General features: G+C 36.6%; 1 protein-coding gene across 1 annotated transcript; it reads right to left on the reverse strand.

Annotated features, from left to right (window-relative positions):
• Positions 1–1148: 1148 nt before the first annotated feature.
• LOC107751405 (forkhead box protein O1-B-like) lies at positions 1149–27879 on the reverse strand. The gene is made up of 3 exons (XM_016567133.1): positions 27139–27879; positions 2694–2885; positions 1149–1916 (listed from the first exon to the last, which is right to left on the reverse strand). Exons 1-3 carry the CDS (start codon positions 27691–27693, stop codon positions 1656–1658), a joined length of 1008 nt encoding a protein of 335 aa, XP_016422619.1. The 5' UTR covers positions 27694–27879; the 3' UTR covers positions 1149–1655.
• Between the last annotated feature and the right edge of the window lie 10 nt (positions 27880–27889).

The following is a 27889-nucleotide window of genomic DNA, read 5'->3' on the forward strand; positions in this document are numbered from 1 at the left end:
AAGAGGCTTTAAGCCTGATGCTCTCAAGACAGATGCAAAATTAGTCTTTAGGGGGGGGGCTGTTAAATAATATTACAAATGTTTTCAAATACATTTTCCAAGGTAAAAATTATTATTATTATTTTACAATATGAATGTTTGAATCATGAATATCATGACGTTTTCTTGGGGTTATACTTCAAATTAAATGACCTTTTAATATTAAGACTTTTTATGATTATCTCAGGACTGTTATACCCCTCTGACATTCTTTTAATTTGTTAAAAAAATAAATAAAAATGGATTTTAATTTAGAAATTGATGAAAAATCATCACATCAATCAAACGCCAGGTTGTAAGAGGGGAAGGCACAAAGTACACATCATTATATACACAATGAAAGAATTTCCTCCAGCAGTTTGAGAAAATCTATGTTATATGTACAGCAAACAAGGCCACAATAAAATGATTTTTTAGACATTTAAAGGCTGGGAGGGGTTATTGAAGAGCATTTAAATGACCTGTAAGATGCTTACAAATGTACAAATATAAACATTTCATTTACCATCCCATCAGTACAACAAAAATATACACCTCTGTACAAAACACATTCATTCAGCACCCTGAAATGACAAAGATAACCGTAATGTACACTACACCAGACATTACACAGCACTCCAGTTAATATGACACACACATCTGCCCTGAATTCATTTTAGTGACATACAGTGCCAAACTTAAAGAGCAAATAGACAAAAAATATACAAAACAATCTCAAATGTCTGAGTGTTTGACATGACTATTTTTGATTAAACAGTTTCAATATTTATGTTCTGACTAACCACAAACAAAAAGAAGATTTTGATGATTCCCGACAATCATGGAGTCTACTGGAACAATGTACTGTAAATCAGTAAATAATGACCATTCACTGGCCTCTGCTGATTGGTTGCAGAAGTTCTGACTGAGGTAAACAGTTCATGAGGTGCATGCACACTGTTCAGAGAGAGAGAAAAGAGAAAACGGTAATAGTGAACTAAAATTACATCTGTCATGTCAGTAATTTTTCTATTTCATATGAGATTGTGAGCAATTGTGAGAAATGAAGTCAGAATTCAGAGAAATAAAATTGGAATTTCTAGATATACAGTCACAACTTCGAGAAATAAAGTTGCAATTGTGAGAAATAAATTCAGAATTGGAAGAATTCAAATCAGAATTGCGAGATATATATTCACAACTACGAAAAATTGAGACACAATTGTGAGAAATTCAGAATTGGGAGAAATAAAATTGGAATTGCGAGATATGTATTCCTATCTATAAAAAAAGGCGCAACTGTGAGAAATAAAGACAGAATGGCAAGACAGAGACACAATAACGGGAAATAAAGTCGCAATCATGCGGAGATGGGCTTCAATGATGGCAAAATTCTGTTTATTTATTTAACTTTTGTTTTATTTTACGCTTTCAATAATTGAGTCCTTGCAGATGGGAAGGAAATGTAAGGTTCTTGTATGTGTAGCCTTTTGGTATGACCTACAGCATTCAGCCTTCTGCTTATGTCTATGACATATTTACATATATATTCACACATTTGTTATGATTAATTCATATCATATTATTATAAACATCCTGCCTCACCAATCTGTATGTGTTTTGAGTAGATAACGTGTTTATCCAGATACCCAGCTATGCGTGTTGGTCTTCACCCCGTGTGGGAAACTCTGTTGACTGCTCATGGGGTCGAAGTTGAAGTCCAGAGCATCGCCATCCATGAGCGTGTCGTGAAGGACGGTTTCTACATCACACTCCAGCTGCTCGATCGACATGTCATCTAAGTCACTGGGCAGCCGCTCCGGGTGGCTGTGATGGTGGTGAGGACCCGGTCCGTGCCTGTGGAAACCGTTGCCATTGGAGGAAAATTTTTTTTTTTTCTGGGTTGTTTTAGAACAGAGAAGTAATTTTACACAGAATTTTAGCACCACTAAAATTGTGCATAAAAATGTTTTAATTATTATTTTAATTAGTATTTTTTTTAAATATATTATTTGTTTAAATTAGTAGTCCTGAGACCAGAACCATAACAAGTTGGCTTCCCAGATATAAACAAAAATATATAACAGATGAAATAAAATTAAAATTAAATTAAAAACGCAAACAAACAAACAAACGTCACATTATATTCGTAAAAAATTTTTTCGGTTTCAGATGGTCAGGGAAAATAAAGTAGCTTGAAGTGCATCAAAAATAGAAATCAACTAAAGGCATGTTGTAATGCAGCATCTTCCTCTAACTTAATATGTTAAGGTAAATTTCGGATTTCTGTTTACTAAATGATTTGTATATAGGCTATGCTTGCGGGTATTGCATACAGTGTTAACTCCCGCAAGTGCCACGTTCGGTAAATTCCCACTCACTTATGTCTCCTCGTCTCTCTCTCGCGTGCGTTCTGCAGCAGTCACTTGGATAAGTCGTTGTTGGTTGTGGAACTGGTTGACTTTTGATGAGTTTGTGCGCGTGATGCGCACTGTGAAAAAGTGTGGACCAATCTGCACCTTATTGATGACCCGTGGCGTTAATATACTGCATCTGTGCCAGCGCGTGATGTAATAAAACTGCAGCCCACCACTGAAACCAATACATTAACGTTTCGGCACACAGTGAATCTGCACCTAGTGAGCAAGCAGAGATTTTTTTTCCCCTCAACTGACCTTTTTCTTGGCTGCTCGTCCGCGGCTCTTTATGAACTTGCTGTTGTTGTCCATGGAAGTGGCTCTCCGGCGTGGAGACTTGCCGCTCTTTCCCCCCTCAGGGTTCAGCATCCACCACGAGCTCTTCCCCGTTCCTTCATTCTGGACGCGCATGAAACGACTGTGCAAGGACAGATTGTGTCTGATTGAGTTCTGTCAGGGAGAGAGAGAGAGAGAGAGAAAGAACGAGATGAGAACATGAAAATCTGAGTATAGACATCTGACAGAAAACCAAGCATAAGAAGTGGAAATGACCTGCAATTGTCCAAATCAATGTCATAATATCATGCTTTAATGTTGTAAGACACTCAGATATAACAAAACATACGAGATAAACCAGTCACATAAAAGAGAAGTGACTTTTGATTGACAAAACAGCCAATATTTTATTATCTTATGTTACCAAATCACTTAATAATAATAATAATAATATTTTATTACTTGCACTTGCACACAATCACAGACAATCATATACAAGCAGCCTTCTCAGAGCCTAGTGACAATATGAAGTAGAGCAATAGCCAGTTAGCTGGCAGAGGAAAAGCTGTAATAGTCATGTCCTTTTTGGAGGCACACACTGAACTCAACCTATACACACACACATCCTGCGCTAATGATATTTTGTCTGCTTCAGTTTTTCCATTCACACCCTGACCAGACCTACATCTACCAAGAAAGAGAAGAGAGACTATCATAGTACAATTTAAAAGTCTCAAATATTTTGCTAGCTTAAGTCTTATCGTGATTTCTTTGGGGAAAAGTGACGTCATTCAGGCCTGAACTGCTCATTGAGAAGAGATGAACAGGAAAAAGTAAACCATACAGACATTTAGAAGAGGATAAAGGACAAACTCAAGAATGAAATTGTGATTGGTAATTTGTTTTGTGTGGTATTTTGATGATCCCATGCCATCATAATTATTAAAGTATAAAATTAACAGTGTTACCAGAGGTCATAACGTAGTTATTTCATAATAAATAATGGTAAAAATTAGGGCTGGGTATCGAGTTCGATACTTTTTAGGCACCGACCGAATTGCCTCGATACCATCGAGTATCGAAAAACGTGCTCTCACAGACGCACACAGTGCAGAACACGCACTCGCGCACACACGCGGAGACGCGAACAGAAACTTCTTGTCAGCGCTGCCCCGCGAATTTAAAAACGAACACGCACTAGTGTAAATGTAGCCTAACAGATGTGTAAACTGAAGACTATTTGAGCTTTATTAAAACTATTTTGCACTGATTTATTGTGTTGGTTACATTTTGTTCCTTTGTGCAGTGGCTCAGGAGATGAGTCTTTGAGTTTGTATAAACATCAACAAGCTGAAAAATAAAACCAAAGTTTTTTTGTTAGATAATGTAATCTTGTTAAAATTGATTTCATAAAATTGGTATCGAAAAAAGTATCGTTCAGGAACCGGTATCGAAGTCAAGGTATCGGTATCGAAAATTTTTGAACGATACCCAGCCCTAGTAAAAATAAAAGAGTAAATGTGACATTTATTAATGGTGTTATGTGATGAATGTCTGATGATTGAAGTGTTTTCAAATTAAGTGAAGTGTAAATTGAAGTTTTTTGTAATGATGAACAACAAACATTAAAAATAATATAAGTACATAATGACAAATGGCTATGATTACTAATTTTCCCCTCAAAAATAGAAAAAATAAATACATTTAATAGAGTTATTTGCGTCATTGATAGTAGTTGGTATCAGATCTAAAAGCAAATTTGTGATATCCATCCTTATTCTACATTAGCATAAAATTGGGACAAGAAATTATGATGATAAGTGCAGAAAATAAAACCCATCCAACATATAATCCATAATAATAAAAAAATGTAAATAAAAGAGTAAATGTGACATTTATTAATGGTGTTATGTGATGAATGTCTGATGATTGAAGTGTTTTCAAATTAAGTGGTGTAAATTGAAGTTTTTTGTAATGATGAACAACAAACATTAAAAATAATATAAGTACATAATGACAAATGGCTATGACAAAGAAAGACAGAAATAAAAAAGACAGACAGAAATAATAGGGATGCCAGTATATTAAAATTCAGTCCAATATTAATGGTTGATAATCAATATGTTCAGGCCGATAACCGTTAAAAGGGCTAATATTAAAATTCTATTTTGTTATTTTATAATATTTAAAATATATAAGAAAATATAATTCTAATATATATAATTTTCATATCTGCTATTAAAGTTCTATATTAATTAACATTATAATATACAATATTAAAAATGAATATTAAATTTGAGATTTCCTAAAAAATTTCTAAATTAAACAGTTTTTTTGACTAAACAGAATTTTTTATGATTCAATTTAAGTGATCGTTAGTTGACAGCAAAGGCAATGTAAAAGTATCAGTAACCGTTATAGTACCATTATATTGTACATTCCAAAGAAAAATTGCACCATAATACACTCAGTATTTTTCATACATACTCTCATTCAAAATAACATTCATGACAATAAAAAAGGTTATAATTGTATTTATAACAGATGAAAAATAAATGTGCATTTTTCTAAAATGTAAAAGGTTTTACAAATTTAAAACAACCTGTTCTTATAATCAGTAAAACATACTTTCACTAAACACTTTTAATGTTTCAGTTTTATTTTCTGATCAACAACTTTGCTATACCAAAAACATAATTTGACAAAATGTTGTCTCTTGAAACTCTACACTTCACTCCTCCTATAAAGAAGAAAAGACAGTTAAAGAAAGAAAGAAAGAAAGGATGTTGTGAGTGTTCCAGGGTACTCATGCATAAATTCATCTAGTCATATTAGCAGATGGCATACACACACACAGTCACATTCAGAACACACGCTTTGCACATGCACACCAGGCCGGGCGGCAGGATATGAGTCACTACAGGAATGCGACGGAGAAGGTGTTACAGTTTTCTAATCACACGTTCAAAAAGAACAAAATTACGCTAATGCCTGAATAATTTCAGGTTCAGGTATGGTTATTTACTCAATACCCTCAAAATAGATTTAAGCCTGCAGTTAGTCTTTACTACTGATCTCAGGGTCAGCTTTATAATGTACAGTACAGGAAGTGAGTAATAGCCAGGTTTGCATGAAATCTGTTCCCCCAAAAATCAGAAAAAGGCCCTTTAGATTTCTACAAATATTCATAAACAGACACATCAGCGCATCAATTCAACTGTGTCACAGATGTCAATTCTGGATGCTGTTTGAATGCACACAAATGCAAATGAGATTTGAGAGATTTTCAATAACAAATGAAATTTCATTTTGTTCCTCACACAACACTACTGTATGGCTTCAAAGATTCGAAAAATAGCACACAAGTTATTTTGGAAGGATGTGAAAAAATTATGACAGAATTGTCATTTTGGGTGAATTAACCTAGTAATTCTGGTCTGGGATCAGTACATGGGACATCTATACATGGTGTGGGGCCTTCGCCTCTCTCTCCCCTTCTCTTATCACAGGTATGCAAGGTATTTCAAGGCTACAGAATGACCTTTGGTCTCAGATCTGGGATATCCCCAACTGATCTACGACAGTAAAGAAAAGTGTGCATTAAAATCCCCTTTGGGTAAGATCTGAGTCAACTGAAGTGTGAGATGAAAAACTGTGGACCTATGCACCAATTTCTACAGAGATGGGTGGGAAGTGTGCTAAGGGTTTGTGCAAATTGAAACTCATCTAATTTCAGGCTGTTACATAAAGGTTTGTCAGTTTGCCAGTCAAACAGAATCAGCTCCACATGCAATAAATGAAATCAATGAGATGCAGCCATCATGATGAAAAATTTGCATGGGCACATGCCACTCAAATTACATTGTGTTACAGTTATTTACTGCTATTTTTAATTAACCTGAATAAAAAAAATATTTTGTTAAAATATTTATTAAAAAAAAAAACTATATATATATATACACACACACACACAAAATTACATCGTTATAATTATTTGTTATCTAAAATAAAACTACATAAATAAATAAATAAAATATATTTAATGAAAATACATTTAATAAATTAATTATAATTAATGAATTTATGAAATTATAAATATAAACTGAATTCAATGACACAGTTCTGGCACACTCATTATGATAATTCTTTGCAGGTCAGTATGACAAATTGGTAAACAGAAGTGAATTTGCTTGTAGTACCCAGGTGCAGTGGCAAATAATTGTGTGTGATGCTATAACGGGTGTGTGTGCATGTGTGAAAAACACATTTCTATTATAATCCTCAGAGCTATTTCTGCAGTGATAGGTGCCAATAGGCTGTGCTGAAGGGGTCACTATGTAATTGAGTGTGTGTGTATGTGTGTGCGTGCATCAGATCTCCTGAGGGATTTATAAACAAGTCCGAGAAACCCCATCTGCATCCTGTCTGACACCCCAGACAGCACACACACTGACTGCCACTCAATAACAAGCAAGCATTATTAATCAACCATCACCTTCACAACTTACAACTCATCAACATAACCAAACCAACTCACACTCACATATTATGTGAACAAATACAACAATGATTTTAAACAGATCACCTTAAAGGATTAGTTCACTTCCAGAATAAAAAAATCCTGATAATTTACTAACCGCCATGTCATCCAAAATGCTCATGTCTTTCTGTCGCAAAGAAATTAAGGTTTTTGAGGAAAACATTCCAGGATTTTTCTCCATATAATGGACTTCAATGGTGGCCAATGGGCTGAAGTCTCAAACTGCAGTTTCAGTGCAGCTTCAAAGGGCTCTACATGATCCCAGCCAAGGATTAAGGGTCTTGTCTAGCGAAACGATCCAAAATGCTCATGTCTTTCTGTCGCAAAGAAATTAAGGTTTTTGAGGAAAACATTCCAGGATTTTTCTCCATATAATGGACTTCAATGGTGGCCAATGGGCTGAAGTCTCAAACTGCAGTTTCAGTGCAGCTTCAAAGGGCTCTACACGATCCCAGCCGAGGATTAAGGGTCTTGTCTAGCGAAACGATCAGTCATTTTCTAAAAAAAATTTAAAAATGTATTATTAAATTTAACCACAAATGCTCGTCTTGCAAAAATCCTGGAATGTTTTTCTCAAAAACCTTAATTTCTTTGCGACTTGAAGAAAGAAAGACATGAACATCTTGGACGACATGGGGGTGAGTAAATTATCAGGAATTTTTATTCTGGAAGTGAACTAATCCTTTAATTAGAAAGCTATGCAAGTCATTTTCCGAATTGGAGTAAAATATAAAATGGGTAATTGTGAGAAAGTTTACAGTAAGCGTCATGAAGTCAATCTGTTCACAATTATGTAGCAACTGAGATAAAAAGTCACATTGTGAGACATTAAGTCACAATTTTGAGATGTAAAGTCACAACTGTGAGATATTAAGTCATATTGTGAAACACTGCCACAATTAAGAGATACCTGTATAGTCACAACTGTGAGATAAATCATGTGATGATCACATTGTGAGACCTTAAGTCACAATAATGAGATATAAAGTTGCATGTAACATTGTGAGATATTAACACTGTGAAACATGAGACTCATAATTATGAAATACAGTGACACGATTGTGAGATATGAAGTTGCATTTGTGAGATATGAAGACTTCCTTAATTTTGAGGTCTAGATATAGACACTTAGGGCTACTGTTTTATCAGTATTTGGGTTTGAAGAATGCGGCTGTGGCACTGTCTGCACTAAAAGAGAGCAGAGCAGTCAACACGTTATGCACTTGCTTTGTTACGGTAATAACGGGAAGGCCTGCAGTGTAGACACGGTGTAAAATGCTCTACTGAGAACACATTCAAACATTGGCGCCAGTGGATTGGATAACTCCTACACAGCTGTTTGACTGGAACCAGTCAGCCGTGAAGTCTTGACAACGAACGCCAGTCCGAGTAAACAAGCAGCGCTTCCAAAGACCAGGTGCAAACTGACAGATAAGTGCCTGATGTTCACACATAAACAATACTACACCTCCCTCCCTGCCATATGCACAGAAAGCAGTAAACGTACCGTTTGAAATGGATGTAAAAAAAAAAATTTTTTTTTTTTCATTTGAGAAAATTTTTTTTGGGGAGAAATAGATGAGGAATGGGATCAGGACATAATGCAACTCGAACCTGCCAGGTTCCATGTGTGCACCAAGGCTCAATATGTCTGGTAACTAGGCATATATATAAAATATACATTTAAATATAAATAGATAGACAAAAATACATGTCAAAAAGTGCTTTTCCCGAGTTCTGATTGAGACAATAGTGTCAGTGGGTGAGATTTCAGTGAGAAGAGATAAACACAAGTGGAATGTACAAGTTCAACACAGAACGGCAAGAGGTCCTTAGAGATAAGCTGTGACAAGAGACTTCAATGGGCTAACCACTTCCTCCTGCGCACATCCGCTTTATCTCTCTCTCTCTCTCTCCTTCATTGTAAATATTTAACACTGAAGTGAAAAAGAAGAGAATAAAAACATTTGTGTCAGGGAACCTGTTATGAATGAAAAACTTAGGTTAGTAGTTCTTTTATTAGTATTCTATATGTATATACATACATACATACATGCAGCATTATTTTTTATTCAGCATTATTTTTATTTATACTTTTTATTCGGCAGAATTTGCTGAACTTTTCATTTACTTTTTCAGAAATCTGTTCAGTATTAAATTATTGTGCGTAACATGCCCTGGACAGTTTATGATACAGGCTTAAATGATACCTTACATTTTGTGGTGGGGTGAGGTGATCTCTTTGAATAGCAACTACCCAGAACACTCTAGAAACCACATAGCAAAGTATTAAAAACCAATTAGAGCTCCTTAGCAACCACATACTGTAGGCAACCACTCACCATACCTTAGGAGGAGAGATTTTCTTGGGCTAATATCACTCACATTTTCTTTAAAATGTGCAAAAATGTAGCTACACTGTCTTTCAGTTTTGTTTTAATTATACTAAAAACTACAATTTAATAATAAATAAAATATTTATATATATTTAAATATATCAAATATTTATATATTTAATTTATAATATTTATATATTTAAAATTATTCAATTATATATATATATATAGAGAGAGAGAGAGAGAGAGAGAGAGAGAGAGAGAGAGAGAGACAATTAAAAACAACAACCAATTAATTTTTTACTATTATAATTAAGCACACAAAGTTTTACAAATAATTTACGTGATCTTTTTAAAGTGATAATTAATTGAAAATGTATTTAATTATAAACATAAACTGAATTCAATATCAGACCTCAAACACAGATTTCAGACCTTCCAGTGACGCCTACAGAAATACAGTAGCACTGTAATCTGGAGTAGATTCTCACAGTAACAAGTAAGCACCTGGAGTAATAAAAGCACCTGCACTTATGAAGAAATCTCTAGCTAGATTAAACACGCAGGCTGCACTTTACCTTCATTTCATGTGGTCGCAGAGATGAGGGACAGGAAAAGATGACGAACATAATGAGATGTACATAAACATACACACGGACTGTAATCTACCTGATACTGCTGTAAAGAATAACACAATCCTGCTCATGCCTACCGTTAGGGATAAACGCATAAACTGCAAAGAGCCCTAATCTTGCTTGTTCAAAGTCTGTTTTCTTTTTTCTCTTGGTTAGTGGTTAGAAAACATATGCACAAGTGAGTGTAAGTGTGTGTATTAGTGTGCATACTGGCAGCTGGGTTATTTTGAGAGAGTGAAACAGAGACAGAGGGACAAAGAGAAAAACTTGATGTCCCACATGTGCAGTTAGAGAGAGGGCCCGTTGCCCTCCTCGGCCCATCCGTTCAGGAAAAGCTGCCCCGTCTGCCCCCCCGCTCTGCCAGACCCCGGGGCTCTGCGCGGGCACAGACCAGACCCACACAGGGGCCTCCAATGGGACCTTTGGGGAGTAAAATGCCCTAATAAATTATACAAAGTCCTGCCCTATGATGTAGCGAGGAGACTCAGCGCCAAACAGGAAGTTACCTTTGATAAGAGGAACGCTTCTCTGTGTTGTCTGACATGTGAAGAGAGTCCCTGATTGCAGTACTGCTTATCAGTCAGCCACTGTAACGGTTAAATAACGTTTTTGCAGCTTTAAGCAACAATACTAAGTAGTCCGACTGTGAAAAATGACTGATTAACTGTAGTTTCAAATAAAACTAAGCCATTTAGCACTTTGAACCCTTTAATCTTGCCCAAAGCCACTTTTTATTGCTCAGAGGTTGCTGTTTTACGTTTTGGAGTTATATCAGTTATGGCAGTATCAACTTTGTCTCGGCTGATTCTGAAAAATGAAGAAAAAAAAAAAAAAAGTATCTTAAGCCCACCAAGGATGCATTTATTTGATTAAAAATATGGTAAAAACTTGGTAAAAAGAGTAATATTGTGAAATATTATTGCAATTTACAACTGTTTTCTATTTTAATTTATTTTTAGATATACAGTGCCTTGCGAAAGTATTCATACCCCTTCATTTTTTCACATTTTGTTATGTTGCAGCCTTATGTTAAACAGCTTTATATTACTTTTTTCCCCACATCAGTTTACACTCCATACACCATAATGACAAAGCACAAAACAGGTTTGTTACAATTTTGCTAATTTATTAGAAATAAAAAACAAATGATTCCATAGCATAAGTATTCATACCCTTTTCTGAGACACTTGAAATTTAGCTCAGGAGCATTCATATCGCTTGTAGATGTTACTACACTTCCGAGTGGAGTTAAACTGTGGCAAATTTATTTGAACGAGTATGATTTGGAAAGTCACACGCCTCTCAGAAAAGTTCTAACAGCTGAAAATGCATATCAGAGCAACAACCAAGCCCTGAGGTCCAAAAAACTGCCTGTAGAGCTCAGAAACAGGCTTGTGTCAAGGCACAGATTTGGGGAAGAGTTCAGAAAAAAATTCTGCTGCATGGAAGGTTCACAGAAGCATGTAGCCTCCATTATCCATAATGAAAGAAGCTCGGAAAAACTAGGACTCTTCCTAGAGCTGGTCGCCCAGCCAAACTGAGCAATTGATGGAGAAGGGCCTTGGTTATACTGGTGACCAAGAAGCTGATGGTCACTCTAGTTGAGCTCCATGATCATATATGCAGATGGAAGAAACCTACAGAAGGACAAACATCACTGCAACAATCCACCGATCTGGGCTTTATGGCAGTGCGGACAGAAGGACAAACATCACTGCAACAATCCACCGATCTGGGCTTTATGGCAGTGCGGCCAAACTCAATCCTCTCCTCAGTGAAGACACATGAAAACACACTTGGAATTTGCAAAAAAGCACCCAAAGGACCCTCAGACTGAGAAACAAGATTCTCTGGTCTGATGAACCTCAATTCTAAGCATCATGTTGGAAGGAAACCAGGCACTGCTCATCACCTGCAGAGTACCATCACAAAAGTAAAGTGTGCTGGTAGCAGTCTCATGCTGTGGGGCTGTTTTTCAGCGGGAGGGACTGAGGGACTCGTCAGAGTAGAAGGAAAGCTCAATGCACCAAAATATCGAGATAGCCTTAATGAAAGCCTAGTCCAGAGCATTCAGAACCTCAGACTGGGCCGAAGGTTCACCTTTCAACAGGACAATGACCCTAAGCACACAACAAGAATGGCTTGACCCTAAGCACACAACAAGAATAGACAACTCTGTGAATGTGCTTGAGTGGCCCAGCCAGAGCCTGGGATTGAACCCAATCAAATATTTCTGGTGAAACCTGAAAATGTGTCTGCCCCTATCCAACCTGACAGAGCTTGAGAGGTGAAGAGGTGAGGAGAAGAATGGCAGATAATTGCAAAATGCTGATGAGCAAAGCTTGTCGCATCATACCCAAAAAAACCTTGAGGCTGTAAAGGTGCTTCAACTAAGTACTGAGTTAAGGGTATGAATACTAATGCAATGTACTTATTTAAGCGTTTTATTTTAAATAAATTTGCAAAGTTGTCACAAATCTGTTTTTTGCTTTGTCATTATGGTGTATGGAGTGTAAATTGATGTGGGAAAAAAAAAGTAATTTAAAGCAGTTTAACATAAGGCTGCAACATAAAAAAAGTGAAAAAAATGAAGGGGTATGAATACTTTCGCAAGGCACTGTATGTAATGGCAAAGCTGAATCACACGATCCTTCAGAAATCATTCTAATATGCCGATTTAGTGCTCAAGAAACATTTCTTATTATTATCAATGTAGAAAGCAGTTGTGCTGCTTAATATTTTGGGGGAAACCGTGATACCTTTTTTTTCAGGATTCTTTTATAACTAGAAAGTTCAAAAGCATTTATTTGAAATATAAATCTTTTGTAACATTATAAATGTCTTTACGGTCACTTTTGATCAATTTAATGCGTCTATGTTGAAAGTATTAATTTCTTTCGATAAAAAAAAAAATCGTACTGACCCAAAATTTTGAACATTAGTGTATACAGTAGTAAGAGTTTTGAGCAATACAACTAATTTGCCTGTTTTGGATGCTGGTCTTCAAACCAGGCTTCTTAACTAGCAGGACTTTCTAGGTCAACCACCAGCTTCCAAATAGGCGTACTTGATTAGCAGTGTTTGAATCTCAGATCTTTGATTGCAGATGTGTGAGATTTTCTAAAGAAACATGTTGGATTTCTAAAGTCTGAAGAGTCAAAAGTCTCTCTTTGCTCTCCATATAATCTCATTGCAGACTAAGAAAAAAACAGCAATATTAGAGAACTTGTTTGTGATTTTTGTTGCCTGTGAGGTGTTTTGTGCGGTTACACACATCTATTTCACTCAAACATGTTCACATGTGCACAGGGACAAAGAGGGCAGGAGGTCAGTCATCTCGTCACCCACTGAGGTTTACCATGCTTTTCTAACTGCTTTCCACACCCCACACAATCAATCCAATCCCACCTTTACGAACTAACTCTCATACACACAAGCAAACACCTGGGTTGAACTCAGATCTGTAGTTTTATCATTTCATGTGGTCGCTCCAGGGAGGGGCAGGAAAGGCAGAGACTACTAAAAAGCATGTAAGGGAACAGCATGAAATGAAACACATTCTCTCTCTCACACACACAAATTTTGAAGGTGATTCAGCTCTTCTGTTGAGTGAAATTTCTATTATAATGTGTGTGTGTTTTGGGGGCTGTGAAACCAGAGCAACCTGCTGCAGCCTCTTTTTTTTCATTCCACTTTAATAACAGGGTGACCCGACATGAACTTTGTCACTCACTAAATGAGTTTGACTGTTCATTTCACCCTTTTCGGTCTTAAGACTTTTCAATTCCTTTTTAGTTCTCTCACATCTGGCTCAGGGTCAACTGGGAAAGACTGAGACTACATAGAGGTTTGGCAGACTGTCCTTAAAACGTACACAGGAGAAAGCTGGTTTGTACTAGTAAAGGCACTGAAGGTCTGAGATCAAGTACTTGTACTATTACAGAGAGAGTTGACCTTAAAACAAAAATGTGTGTCATCATTAACCCACCCTCATCATGTGGTTCCAGACTATTGAGACTTAGTTTTGTGGAAATTTTTATTACAATATTCTTGCAGCTCTTTTCTGCACACCAAAACACACACTGACTAGGGATTGTCAAACTACAAAAAGAACAAAAAACACAAAATATGGAGTTATGTGCTATATTCCAATTCTCCTAAAGTCTGAGAGCTATGTGTGAGGAACTGAACAAATCTGAAATAATGGTTCACTGATAATCTTCTCTGAATACTATTTTTTTCACTTTCAAGCAATGTTGTCCAGTGTTAACAACATCAAAACTGGTATGAGGCATCTTGATGTACCAAGTTTGAATATGCTTGTATGCGTAGTTGAGATAAGAGAGCAATTGTGCTACTTTTATGCCACTTTTCTGTCATTTTTGCAGCTCAGCAGCTCCCATCTCCATTTATATTAACTGTACAGAAAACAGCGAATGGACATTCTGGAAAATAACTCTTTTTGTGCTCCACTGGAAAAAAAGAAGAAAAAAAAAGTCATACAGATTTAAAATAGTAAGAAAATTTATTTCCATTTTTGGGTAAACAACCTCTTTCAAACATCAAAAATGTTTGATTTGCTCTAGCTCTAATCTAGCTTGCAGACTTGTATACATATATTAGGGCCTATGGAGAAGTGATTACCGCTGACCATACTTAATGCAATACAATGACCCAACATACTTCACTGTTTGCTATTTGAATATATTTTAAAATTTAATTTATTCCTGTCATGGCAAAGTTAAATTTTTAGCATCATTACTCCAGTCTTCAATGTCACATGATCATTCAGAAATAATTTTAATATACTGGTTTGATGCTCAAGAAACATTTTATTATTATACATTTTTTTTTATTATTTCATTTTTTAATTCAAAAGAACAGCATTTATTTGAAATAGTTTTTTTTTTGTAACAAATGTAAAAGTCTGTACTTTCTCTTGTTATCAATTTAATCCATCCTTTTAAATTATTTTTTTTTTTCTTAAAAAAAAACAAAACTTACTCGCTCAAAAACTTTTTATAGTGTATGCAAGAGCTCAATGAAAAATCTCTAAACCAAGGATACTTACTGGAAGTGACAACACATCTTTGCAGAGGAAGAAGAAAGGACATACACATCCAGGCCAAGGTCATGTGAGCAAGCCTTATCTATTCTCGTTCATCTCTGGCTTTTTCCCGCAAACAGAAAAGGCGTGCGCAAACACTCTCTCTGTCTCTGTCTCACTCACACACTCACACACACTCACACACACACACTCAACAGCATTTACTTGAAATAGTTTTTTTTTGTAACAAATGTAAACGTCTGTACTTTCTCTTGTTATCAATTTAATCCATCCTTTTAAATTTTTTTTTTTTTTCTTAAAAAAAAACAAAACTTCCTCGCTCAAAATTTAATATTATTATTATTATTATTATTATTATTATTATTATTAACACACTCACACACTCACACACACACACACACACACACACTCACACACACACTCACACACACACACACTTCTTTATCCTGGCTTTCCCACATCAACAAATGTCCACTCACTGCCTTTGACCCTCATGGTGAATGAAAAATTACTTTGAGAAATTCTGAAGTACGTTTTTTCTGCCACTTGTACATCTATCTTGAGAAAATAGAGACGTATTGTACGTTAAGCTGTGCCGGTGCCAGTTGACATAGTGCACGTGTGGTAACGGTTCATGTCACAAGCCACTGAGAAAAATATAGACTTCCAGTAAGGCGCCAAGCATTGAGGGTCTTTCTGCCCACCGCTATCCAGTGAGCAGCAGCCTCCCCTGACAGAGAAAGCAAGCGACAAACGGAACCGAGGGACCCCCTTCTGAGGGAACACCCTCTGAAGACAAGCACCTGGCCTTTGTGTGCATGTATCGGAGTAAATGTGCTTTTGTGGGTGTGTGCATTTGTGTGTTTGTTATGAGTGCATGTTTGCACGTGTACGTATGTGTGTTACAGGATGCAGAGCCCCCCCTCAACTAGCCCCCAGAGGCCTGTAGGGGCGTGTGTGTTATTGTGAGACAGTGTAAAGAATAACACACCTCCTGTCCCTCCCCTGCTATTTCTTGCTCTGTCTCTCATTCTCCTCCCCAATACAAAAAAAAAATTACAAATATTTAAAGACAACTTAAAATAAAAAAAATGAACAAATATACTTATTAATTATTTTATTTATTTAAAAAAATAATTTAGTTTTTATTAAAAGAAAGGTTGATCAGCTGAGGATTTGATACGATTGCTAATTTCTCGTCATCAGGATATTTGATCAATTTATCTACCTCAAGCAAGTGTTTTTATGCAAATTTTGAAAATCGTATCTTTGTTTTTCCATTTCACATTTTTATGTGATATCCCTGAATTCACATACAAATGAAATAAATTTTCCACTTCACGTTTTTTTGCATTTTCCATTTCACAGTTGACATTTTTGGCATCATCAAAGGTTTATGGCATTGGTGAAGTCATGAGACCACTGAACAAGTTCAGTGTTGCTATGAACTAAAATTAAAACTAAAACTATTGAAAATCATTTTCAGAATTTGAAATAGACTGAAATGAAAAAACAAATGAAAATTTGAAAAATTAAATAAGCTGAAGGACTAAAATACTAAAACTAATACTGAAATAAAAATTAAATTGAAATTAAATGCGATAAATAAATATTTTAAAAAATGACAAAAGCATAACAAAGTTACTGAAACAAACTAAAATTTAAATATAAAAAATAAAAGCTAATTTTAAATATTAATAAATAATATTATATAAATAATAGTTTTAAAATAAAGTTATTATTGTCCGATTCTGGTCAGTGGATGATCAATCTGGGCGTTCCTACTACTAACTTTCTGGCCACTTTAACAACTTCCCTCTTCTGCTGATGTAACCAAGACCAAGTAGGCGGGGTAAAGTAATATTATCCAGTAATATCACAGTCTAACATTCATGATTCAATCAAATGCTGAAAGGATAAATCGAGTCTGGTCCTATAATACCTCCATAAATCTCCACAGAACAATCACATTCACAAAGATCTATGTTGATTAATTTGATAATGCGTTCAGCAAAAAATAAGTGTGTAGAACTCTCAGCCCTGTATTCACATCTATTCCTTAGAATTGCACAGATTTTCCCCATACAATCATTGCAAGAAACATGAATAAAATTCACAAAAATCTGTGCAGCCCTATACGCATATGTCATGTTTTAAAGCCTCCTTTTTTTCCCAGACTCATATTTGAGTTTTATAAAATTTGATTTAGTGGGAGTAAGCATCATCATTATTTTCCATGTGCTTTAATAGGATGGCAAAACTTCTTCATATTGTACAGCAGAGTCAAGTCTGAATTCTGGAATGAACCAGACAGGCTGACGACGAGTTTTGTTGTCAAACTCTGGTGCCCCCCGTCTCCCTGGCCAGGGTGAGAGAGAATGTGTGTTTTTTTCAGTGGAGGGAATGTCGCTATTTTCCAGCCACTCAGCAGGAAACGCATCATCACTCATTGTGGGAGACGTGTGCACTGTTTTTACAGGAAAGTGCAAAAATAACCTCAAGCCAAAGGTTCCACTGGACTCAACATGACTAAGGTCCAGTAGCGGCTGAAGTTTTACACTGAAGGAAAAGGATATCACTGCTCTTAGCAGAGGCCAGAGAAAAGGGCCATGTTTGATTTAGCCGTGGTTTTAATGTGATCCCTTTGGGGCAACGGATAAGATTTTGATAGCAGGCACAGGTGCGAGCCAATTTTTTATTTTTTTTTGCCAATCACAATTGAATTGAGCAAATGTACCTGCCATAATATAATAAAAAAAATTAATAAATACAATTTTTTTTAAATTATATTACATATTTAATTATTTATTTGTAATATAATTTTTTCATAATAACAAAGTAATGCAATAACAACTAATACAACTTACCGGCCATGAAATGGCATTTAGATGATTTAAAAAATATATATAATTATTAAAATATTTAATTGAATAATTATCTCTCTAATCTAATCTCTATCATCTATCTATCAGGGGTTTTTTTCCCACATATCTGTGTCGCCAGAAGTAAAAGAAATAGAAACTTTGGTATCATAGACAAACTTCTGATCATAAAAAAACACTACAAGATGCTCAAGTCATGAAAGACATTTTCTATACTAAAAAAAGTATATATTTCTACTAATAATGCACTATTTATGAAAATGGAAACATTACAAAAAAGAGAAGAGCATGTGCAGGCATTCTCGGAGCATGATTTACACACACAGGAGGGACATGGACTCAGAAGTCTAATCAATGCTGAGAATGATTAGTGGTAGAAAATAAAACCGGGGAAGTCATTCATCAGTGTTTTCTCAGAGAGAGCTGCTTTCAAGATACTGCGTCTCTGTTACAAAGAGACACGGATGCGCAGCAGCACTGGACAACGGAGACATTCGTAGGTCAGTGACCCTTGCTAAGAAGAGCGGGATATCAGAAGGACAGGAAAGCATAGAGTTACACAAAACGATGCTTTAACATGTTTATTTTTTTAGGTTAAAAGGGATAGTTCGCCCAAAAATGAAAATTCTGTCATCATTTACTCACCCTCAAGCCATTTCAAATCTGTTTGACTTTATTTCTTCTATGAAACACAAAAGGAGACATTCTGAATAATCACAAACACGATCCAATCGAAACTTGATTAATGAAGTCCAGCTGAATCATTGATTCAACACTCCGCTTTCAAATGTCAGCAATCAATGATGAATTGACAATCTCACATTCTTTCTGATGTTGTCTAGTAGTACTCAAAAAGTGAAAGACATAAGGGCAGGGGGGAAAAAAGTTCATAAATTACTGTTAAGCATGACAATATGCTATCGGAAACACTGTTAGATGTTGATGTAAGCGGTTCAAGCCAACGTCACTGATGTCTCTCTGTAAACACAAGCCGCTGTGTTTTCTGATGGAACGCAGAGGAAATGCTTTAAGGAACGCGCAGATGGAAATGAGTGCAGTGCTCAGGAATGGAGGATGTTTGATGCTTTTCCATAGTAACCCCCTTTTCCTTCCCTTCCATTCATCCTCCTCCTTCTCTCCTTTCCCTCTCTCCACAATTCCGAGGAGCTGTTGTCACCTCCTGTGATTGTGCAGTAGGGCTAGAGTACAGTGGGGCACAAAATACCCTCCGCTGCCTTTTAGTGACCCCAGATGCCTGTGAACTCTCTGGGGTTTAGCAAGAGGAATTCCACGAGTGAGAATTTTTAGACAGAAATGGGATCAAAGAACATATAGGGTGTAGGTACCATGGGAGGTCTGCATTTAACAACAATGCAGACCTCCCATGGTACCTCTGCTATAAACATGGCATCAGCGAGGTGCGTTCCTCTATATGACAGATCTGACAACGAGATGTGGTGGTTACCACCCGCCTGGATGTTGTTGACCTTTTGAAGACACACACTTTGAAAGATGATACAGCTGTCCTGAACAACCTAAACCTGGTATGCTGTATCTTTGCACCTTTCAGTGTTTTCATATATTAAGAATAATTATTATCAATAATTAGGAAAAAATAATTTTCAACAATTAAGCACCGGCAATAATTGATAATAACTGAACACCAAATCAGCATATTAGAGTGATTTCTGAAGGATCATGTAACACTGAAGACTGGAGTAATGGCTGCTGAAAATTTCAGCTTTGCCTTTGTAGAAATAAATTACATTTGAAAATGTATTCAAATAGAAAACAGTTTTTTTTTTATTGTAATAGTATTTCACAGTATTACTGTTTTTACTGCATTTTTGATCAAATAAATGCAGCCTTGGTGGGAATTAAAAAAAAATTAATCTTCTCGACCCAAACTTGCGAGACATGTTTTGTCTTTTGTGGTAAGTAAAAGCTCGGTGAGAGTAGGCCTGTCGCAATAATCAATATATCGACTTATCGCGCAATATACGTACATGACCTCCATAATTTTTGGTGACGCAATATATCGCCCATTACATTTACTTAAAAATTAATGTCACCATGTTTTGTTCATTCCACTTGCTCCTGCGTCTTTTGCAGCTTCTCGTAAATAATGTGGTGTAGTCATGAGGTGCTAGTTCAAATTTTAAAAAATGCTTCTACAAAAAAAGTTTCATCTGCAAATATGATCTTGTTTAGGGATCTGTGCCTTTGTGCATACGGACATCTGACTGCTAAGTAGTGATTGTGTTTTCCAGCAATAGTGTGCACCGTTAATTTACAGAGAAAAGAAGGTCAGGGAAAAATTTGTAGATGGAAAAAATCTGTGCATTTTTCTTTTTTTCTACTTGTTACTTTGCACTTTTTGTTAGAAAATGTTTTTCCATGATCTAAATATTCTATAGTTTGTTGTCATTTGGAAGTGTGTAGGCCTTCTTGCATTATTATGCTGTTACATTATGATTATATATTCAGTGATATAAAATGGTCTTTAAAATGACAATAATATCGCTTATCGCAATTATTTCTGGGGCAATATATCACACAACAAAAAGTTGTTATCGTGACAGGCCTAGATGAGAGGTCTGATTTCTTGTTGTGTGGCTTTGACAAATAAAACAAATGTCTTATTGTCTTGCGTTCTGGAATAATTAGATAAAGTTGGCACGACTTCAGCACTGATGAGTCAAGGGAATTTTTTTTCAGCTAAAATGCATATGTCTTTCCATAGCAAGTGCAAACACGTTTTTAAGGAATGTCTCTGGCAAGTTAAAGGGTAAATTCCTGTCTATCTTATACCTATTTCTGTGGCTTCATCATGAAAGACAGTCTAGGCTTCCATAGTTCATTCTTATCTGCAGGAATGCTACACCTCAGTGCAATTCAATGAAAATCATTTCAATTCAAATTTAGTTTTCCGCTATAGATGTGATCTGTCCTTTGGACACCCATTCAAATAAATCAGCTTTAAAAATTCAACTGATTTCAATTTACCTAAAGTTAACTTTAATTCAGTCCAAATCCATTCATTCATTACCAATCAATTTGACCAATTCTACCCCAATAAAACAATTCTGTCAAAAATGACCAGCCTTTTAAAATTTTTTTGTAAATCTCTCATTATGCTATATTATCACCAAATCTTGGATTCAGTCTTTTGTTGCAGTTTGTTCTCTTTCAATTAGCACAGGTTTTGTATTTCTTTTTGGAACTGATTGGCCTGATTGATCTGAGCTTATACACCTCAGTTTTTGAGTGAAAAAAAAAGCATTAATTGTGGATGATTTGGGCAATGTTTTGGCAATTTAGCAAAGTTCAGGTTACTGAGGCCTACGACCAATCAGTTCCAAAAAGAAAAACAAAACCTGTGCTAATTGAAAGAAAACAAGTCGATAAAGACTGAAGATTGAATCCAATATTTGGTAATAATAAGGATAATGAGAAATTTATAAGCAGTTTTTTTATAGGCCAGCCATTTTTTGTCTGGGAACATGAGTTCAACAAAACACACACACACACACACACACACAAAAAGCACAAAAATTATATTTTTGGGATAACGTTGTTAACAATGTCATTAAGTTTTAGTCCAATGCAATAACACTGACTAGCATTTTCGAAAAAGAAAAACCTATCCGGTTCAAAATAACTGAAACACAGCATGAAGGTTACAGTAAATCATGATTCACTATTATTTTTGATGCCAACAATTAAAGTACACAATGAAATAACTTTTCACATGAATTGTAATCATAAGTGACTACATTACATTCTTTTTCTGCATTTGGCGCTGACATCCGGTAGTCGTCATTTGACATTTCAGTTTGGGGACTTTTTTTCTGATATCTGATGAATTCAGAGGGTTTTCACATGTATCTTTTTGTCACGCTACTGTCCCATGCTTGCACACTGATGTACCTCTAGATTAAAAGCCACAGGTACCCACAGAGCCAAAGTCTGCACCAACTCGCAGAGCCACAGTGATGAAGTCTTTCATCTGTCTGTGGTACGGTGGAGCAGCACTTCATGTGCTTTTATTTCATTTTCAAACCTTTCCTCCCTTACCTTTCTCTCTTTCGCTTTGAGTGTGTGTAAAAGCAAAATGTCCCTCAATTTTGCTGCACCTTGCACAATGCTAATTATGCACTACTCGTGTTATGCAGAGCAGGTATCATCTACAAACCACAAACTTCAACTTCTGCACACTTCACCTGTACGTACTGACATTTATCTGTCAAACACATTCTGAGAAACTGCCCCAGAGTTCACAAACTGAATAAGATAAATGTAAAATTCTAGAATTTAGACAACCCTCTACGCACACCTTGGCAATATAATCACCATTGGCTAGTACATTTTTTTGTTTACTCGCCAGACTGATACACACACACACACACACACACACACACACATTTACTTAGCTATCTAAGTGGGGACATTACATAGACTTCTATTGTTTTTATATACAGATAGTTATACACTTTTTAACCTAAACCCACCCCTACCCCTAACAGAAAACTTTCTGCATTTTTACAATCAATAAAGTAAAAAAAAATAAAATCTAAGAATTTATTAGCCAATGGCTAATGTTAGACATTATTTAGTCACCCAGAGTAAGATTTAGTCGCATATGCGAGTGATTTACTCGCAATGTAGAGGGTTGTTAGATTTTAAAACTACCTAATGCACACTTTGAATCCACAAACAGGTCAAAAGTGACTATAGTTTTGGAGAATCAGTGGCCAGTACGCCTACACTCGAAACTTACTGAACGACAAACTAGGATACAAATTGGTATCTGCTCAAGATAAGCTTGAACAAATATTGTGTTTGCCTTGAAATAGCCTGAAAACACTAACGTGCAAATGTATGGCTTGCATGTTTGTGCATGTGTGAGTGTTAGTGGGTGAGGTGAAAGCCTATGGTGAACTTCAAAGCATGTAGAGGTAACAGGGTTCATGTGCTGTAAGTAGGGCTCAGAGTTAAACATTTTTCAAAAGCTTGAGAAAGAGGGGGAAGTGAGAAAGCTTGTTTTTTCTCTCTCTAAAATACCTAAATGAACACCACATGAGTTTATTTATTAATTCGGGTGAGTAACTCTTAGTGCCGTTAATGACATTATGAATGGAATTAAAATAGTAAAAATGGCAATAAAAACGATGAATGACAAAGGGTGTGTTGAATTACACAAGATGAGCTAGAGTAAGGCTCCACACAAGATTGTATCACTATACCACAGACATAGTAACACATCTCTAGCTTTGGGTGTAAACTGCCAAGGCTTTTAAGGGAATGAGTATGGACTCCCATTACATGCTCCACAAACTTGGTGGCATGACCTTTACATTTTGACCTCTGAACTCTGGAGACACTTGAACCACAGGGTAGCATTTTTCACTTCAACCTCCTTGACTTCTATCTAGCAGCTACACCTAAATTCAAGGCTTGAAACTAAAAAAAAAACTAGTGTACTAAACAAAAGTGATCAGTTTGCACACAATTCCAGCTTTCATTCAGTTATGATTATGAATCTTAAACAAACATGATTCCAGCGATAAGCAATCTGTCCATAGTGAAACTGATGTGGCCCAAAAGGCACGATAACAGCCAATTAGAACACATTTGATGTGGAACAGTGTTTTGGACCAATGAGATTCCGAAGTGGAAAGAACAATTCAGCATTACACTACAGAAACCACAGCCAACCAATCAACAAAATATCTGGTTATCATGGCTGGTTAGGACATAAACTCTTTAGCACATGGTGTAAGTTTCAGAATAAAAGCAAAAAAAAGTGGTGCAATGACAGTATGTCTTCCATTAATAGTCATTTGCATACAGTTTTTATGTCTTTCAAACTTAAGCATTTGGTTTTCTTGTTGCAAATTATTCTGATTTAAATATGTCACCATGTTAAATGTATCCAGCTGGCTAACACAGATGAAGTTTTGTCACAGTTTCAAGAATAATTTGTGGTGTCTTGCAAGCATCAGTTAGAAAGGGTTGAAAATCATAAAGAAATCGCATTATGACATCATTTTCCAGCAAAAGTGGGTTTTTTGAATTTATAGCTGTATTGAAGTTACATCATAGTTGTATCCTTTCCAGCTATTACGGCAAATTTAAAACCTAATAAATTATTTGTTGCAGCTTGTTACTAGTCTAAAATATATATGAATATATTTATAAAATATATTTAAAGGGGTCCTATTATGCTTTTTCACTTTTTCAACTTTAGTTAGTCTGTAATATTGCTGTTTGAGCATAAAAAAGATCTGCAAAGTTACAAAGCTCAAAGTCCACTTCAAAAGGAGATATTTTATTTAACAGAAATCACTTTTCAAAAACTACAACGAACGACTCGTTTGGACTACAACGCATATTTTCCGGGATTTGTGATATCACAAATATTGACGAATGGGACGAGACCTGGTTGAGCTGCACTAGAGAAGGCAACGAGTGTTATCACGATGTCGGAGACACGCTAGCTTTCCCAAGGCAGGCGAACTTAGAGTGGTTACAATCATCCGGGTTTAAATCATGCTCAAATTGAATTGATATTGATGCAATATTTACACTGAAGCTGGCAGGCAGCTATGGTAAGGGGCATGACATTTCCCGACCAGGCGCCGAGTGCCGCCAATCACAACACACACTGGCCCAGCTAACCAATCACAGCACATTTCGTATTTCAGAAGGCGGGCCTTCATTTGATACAGGAACTATTCGAGCCGTTCATGTCAGACTGGGGAGAGAGGTGTTGTAATAATGTAAAATATGTGAAAAATAATGTGTTTTTCGAACAACCTAGTATGAGAGCCTGTTCTAGTACACCCACAAAACAAAATCAAGACTTTGTAAAAGAGCATAATAGGACCCCTTTAAATATTTTATATATAAAAATATGAATTATACACTGGAATCTACTAAGACAGGTAGCAGAGTACTGTTGTATTGTCTCAGGTGTGTAGACAGTATGATGATAAAGAACAGTCTAACCCCTACAAACATCCTACGAGTGACTGGAATGCTGAAACTATGATGTCACAGGTGAAGGAGTCCAGACGATGTTTTGCCATGGCGTGTAGAGCCGATGGCGGTGAGGAGGGGGGCGGACCACACCTTTCAGGTAAATGTGTCTTCCCTGTAATGACAGGTAATCCTGCCGGTATTTTTAGCTCAGTGTTGGGAGGAGGCCCTGACATGTGTGACGGTAAGGATTTGTATTTCCATTTACGCACCGAGCAAGCAAAGAAACAAAAGTGGCTTGTATGGAGGGGTGAATCAGAGACAGGAACAAGTGTTCTAGTGATAAATGACAGGTTGACAAAGACCCTTTCAACACTAAAACCACTCTCTGTTTGCTCCACCTCACTCGTGGCAGCCTTACAGGACTCGTGATAGTTGGTTTTAGTCATCAGGCACCTCAAAGCACCTCAGGAGCTTTAGAAATGTGTCGTCAAATCACAAGACTTACTACATACCTCTGCAAAAACGCTGGAAAAATACGTCACATGACTACAACCGATGAAAATGACCACAGTTCAGTCACACAACAAGATAAATAACAGTAGTTTACTCACAAAAAGTAGAAACTTTAAAGACTTTACTGGTCACTCTTTTCATTATATTTCACACAAAGCTATTGTATGCCTTAAGCTCAGACTTGGAATAATATAGTGCACAAGATGTATGGACCACTTTTTAATGACGGTTTTGCATCCTTTTTGAAGCATGAAAGATTCAGTACCAGCATGCAAAACAAATTTTCTACCTTCACAGAAGAGAAAAAGTCATACGGGTTTGGAATGACATGAGGGCAAGTAAAAAAAACGTTTTTTTTTTTTGGTTCATGAGTGGGTACGATTTGTTATTTCCCCTTATTTAACCCTCTCTCTACATCAGGCTGATGACAGAAAGCCAATCCACAAGTTCTTCTGTCAAGGATAATAAACGATTAAACTGAACTGGCATCAGCAAAAGCGCAGCTGATATTGAGATGTTATGCATTCTTCTGAACACTGAGAGCTCAGTTCCCTCCTCTTTCGAGCCTTAAATTCCATAACAAACCGCATGTCATTCATTTGCGCTGAGAGAGAATCAATCCACACAACCGCGCTTTTGAAGGATAATTGTTACTGTCATATAGTACGCTACGTAAAAAAAAAGTTCTCAACATGTGCTTCATGTGGTAGCACCAAAAGTTAGCTCAAGTCAAAAGCATTATATTATACATCTCTTATATCTTAGAACTAGTGAATTAAATTCACTAGTTCTAAGATATAAGAGATATAAGGTGGGACAGACAGTTGTGGGTGATTGCAGGGGTGGGCTAGAACATGGTTGGTCAGGCCAGACCCACCCAGGACCCCCTGTAAAGCTTGCCTACATTAGGTTCCCAACAAAAATTACCAGTCAGGTAGAGGTAATTAGGTCAGGTAAAAAGGTAATTTAGGAGGAAATACACGGCCTAAATAAATAAATCTTGTTTCTTGATTATGTTAGATTTATACTTGAAATAATAAACAATTAATTTAAGATATATTCTCAAAAAAGTCTTAATGTCTTACACATTAAATGCATCTTCTTTTAAGGAAGTTTAGGTATTTTTACTGGAAAAACAGATTAAAATATTAAGAAAATATGTGTTTTTTTTTGTAAAAGATTACTATCTGATATGAATTGCTATTTTAGCTAACAACTGCACACGTATAAATGTAGAAAAACATTCATCCTTCCACTTATTGTGAATCACAATCACTTATTTTTCCTAATTGTTTTTTTTAATTGAGTTGCAAAAACAAAATAATTATTTAATGGACACATTAAAGGATGCTTTCAGTGTGCAAAAATACTTCTATATGTTAGTGTATTTAAATATAACATATACAATATGATGGGACCTCTAATGCTACTTTTAATGACACTTGTGCTTGGCCTTGGAGAGCCATTACCTTCCAGCCGGCAGAGCTGTTGCTGTCGCCCTTATCTTTGAAGTAAGGGACGCTCTTCACCATCCACTCGTAGATCTGAGACAGGGTGAGCCGCTTCTCAGGGGAGCTCTCGATCGCCTTGGTGATGAGGTCAGCGTATGACATATTCCCCCAGGCGTTCCTGCGAGACGAGCTGCTCTTCCTCTGGGCCGCTGCAGGGCTGGAGCTGCTGGCAGGGGCGGGGAGCGGCGGCACCTGTTGCGGGTGCGTCAGCTGGGTATTCGGCTGCTGGGGATGCTGTTGCTGGGGATGAACGCAGTTGTCCTGGCAGTGGAAGTCGTTCAAAAGGACAGGTTTCTCCTCCGGGTAGTCCTCGGTCTCTTCTAGTAAACTTAGGCTGCTGATAAAGTCCACGATGCCTTGCTCCGGCTTGACGGACGGCGCCGGGGAGGACGTGTTCGAGCTCCCCGGCTCGCTGAATTCCGGTCGGTGCAGCGGCCAGGTGCATGATCGCGGCCGGGAGAGAGGCTCGAAATCCGGGTCGATGTCAACCAGCTGTTGCTGCGGTTCTGCCATCACAAAATTAAAGCCAAAGTCAGCTGACTGTCCTTAAACAGAGGATAAGTGCAGTGAAGATTTTGTCTAGTTTGCTAACTCTAACAATCACACATGATCAAAGCTGACTAACAGTGAAGCCTGGTGTCTGATTGCACTGTGTAACTCAGCGATGTGTGCCTCGTACCATGCCTAGTGCGGCTGTAAATGAAATGAC

This window comes from Sinocyclocheilus rhinocerous, unplaced genomic scaffold (genome assembly GCF_001515625.1).
Source record: "Sinocyclocheilus rhinocerous isolate Xijiao unplaced genomic scaffold, SAMN03320098_v1.1 scaffold1624, whole genome shotgun sequence".
NCBI classification, from domain to species: domain Eukaryota; kingdom Metazoa; phylum Chordata; class Actinopteri; order Cypriniformes; family Cyprinidae; genus Sinocyclocheilus; species Sinocyclocheilus rhinocerous.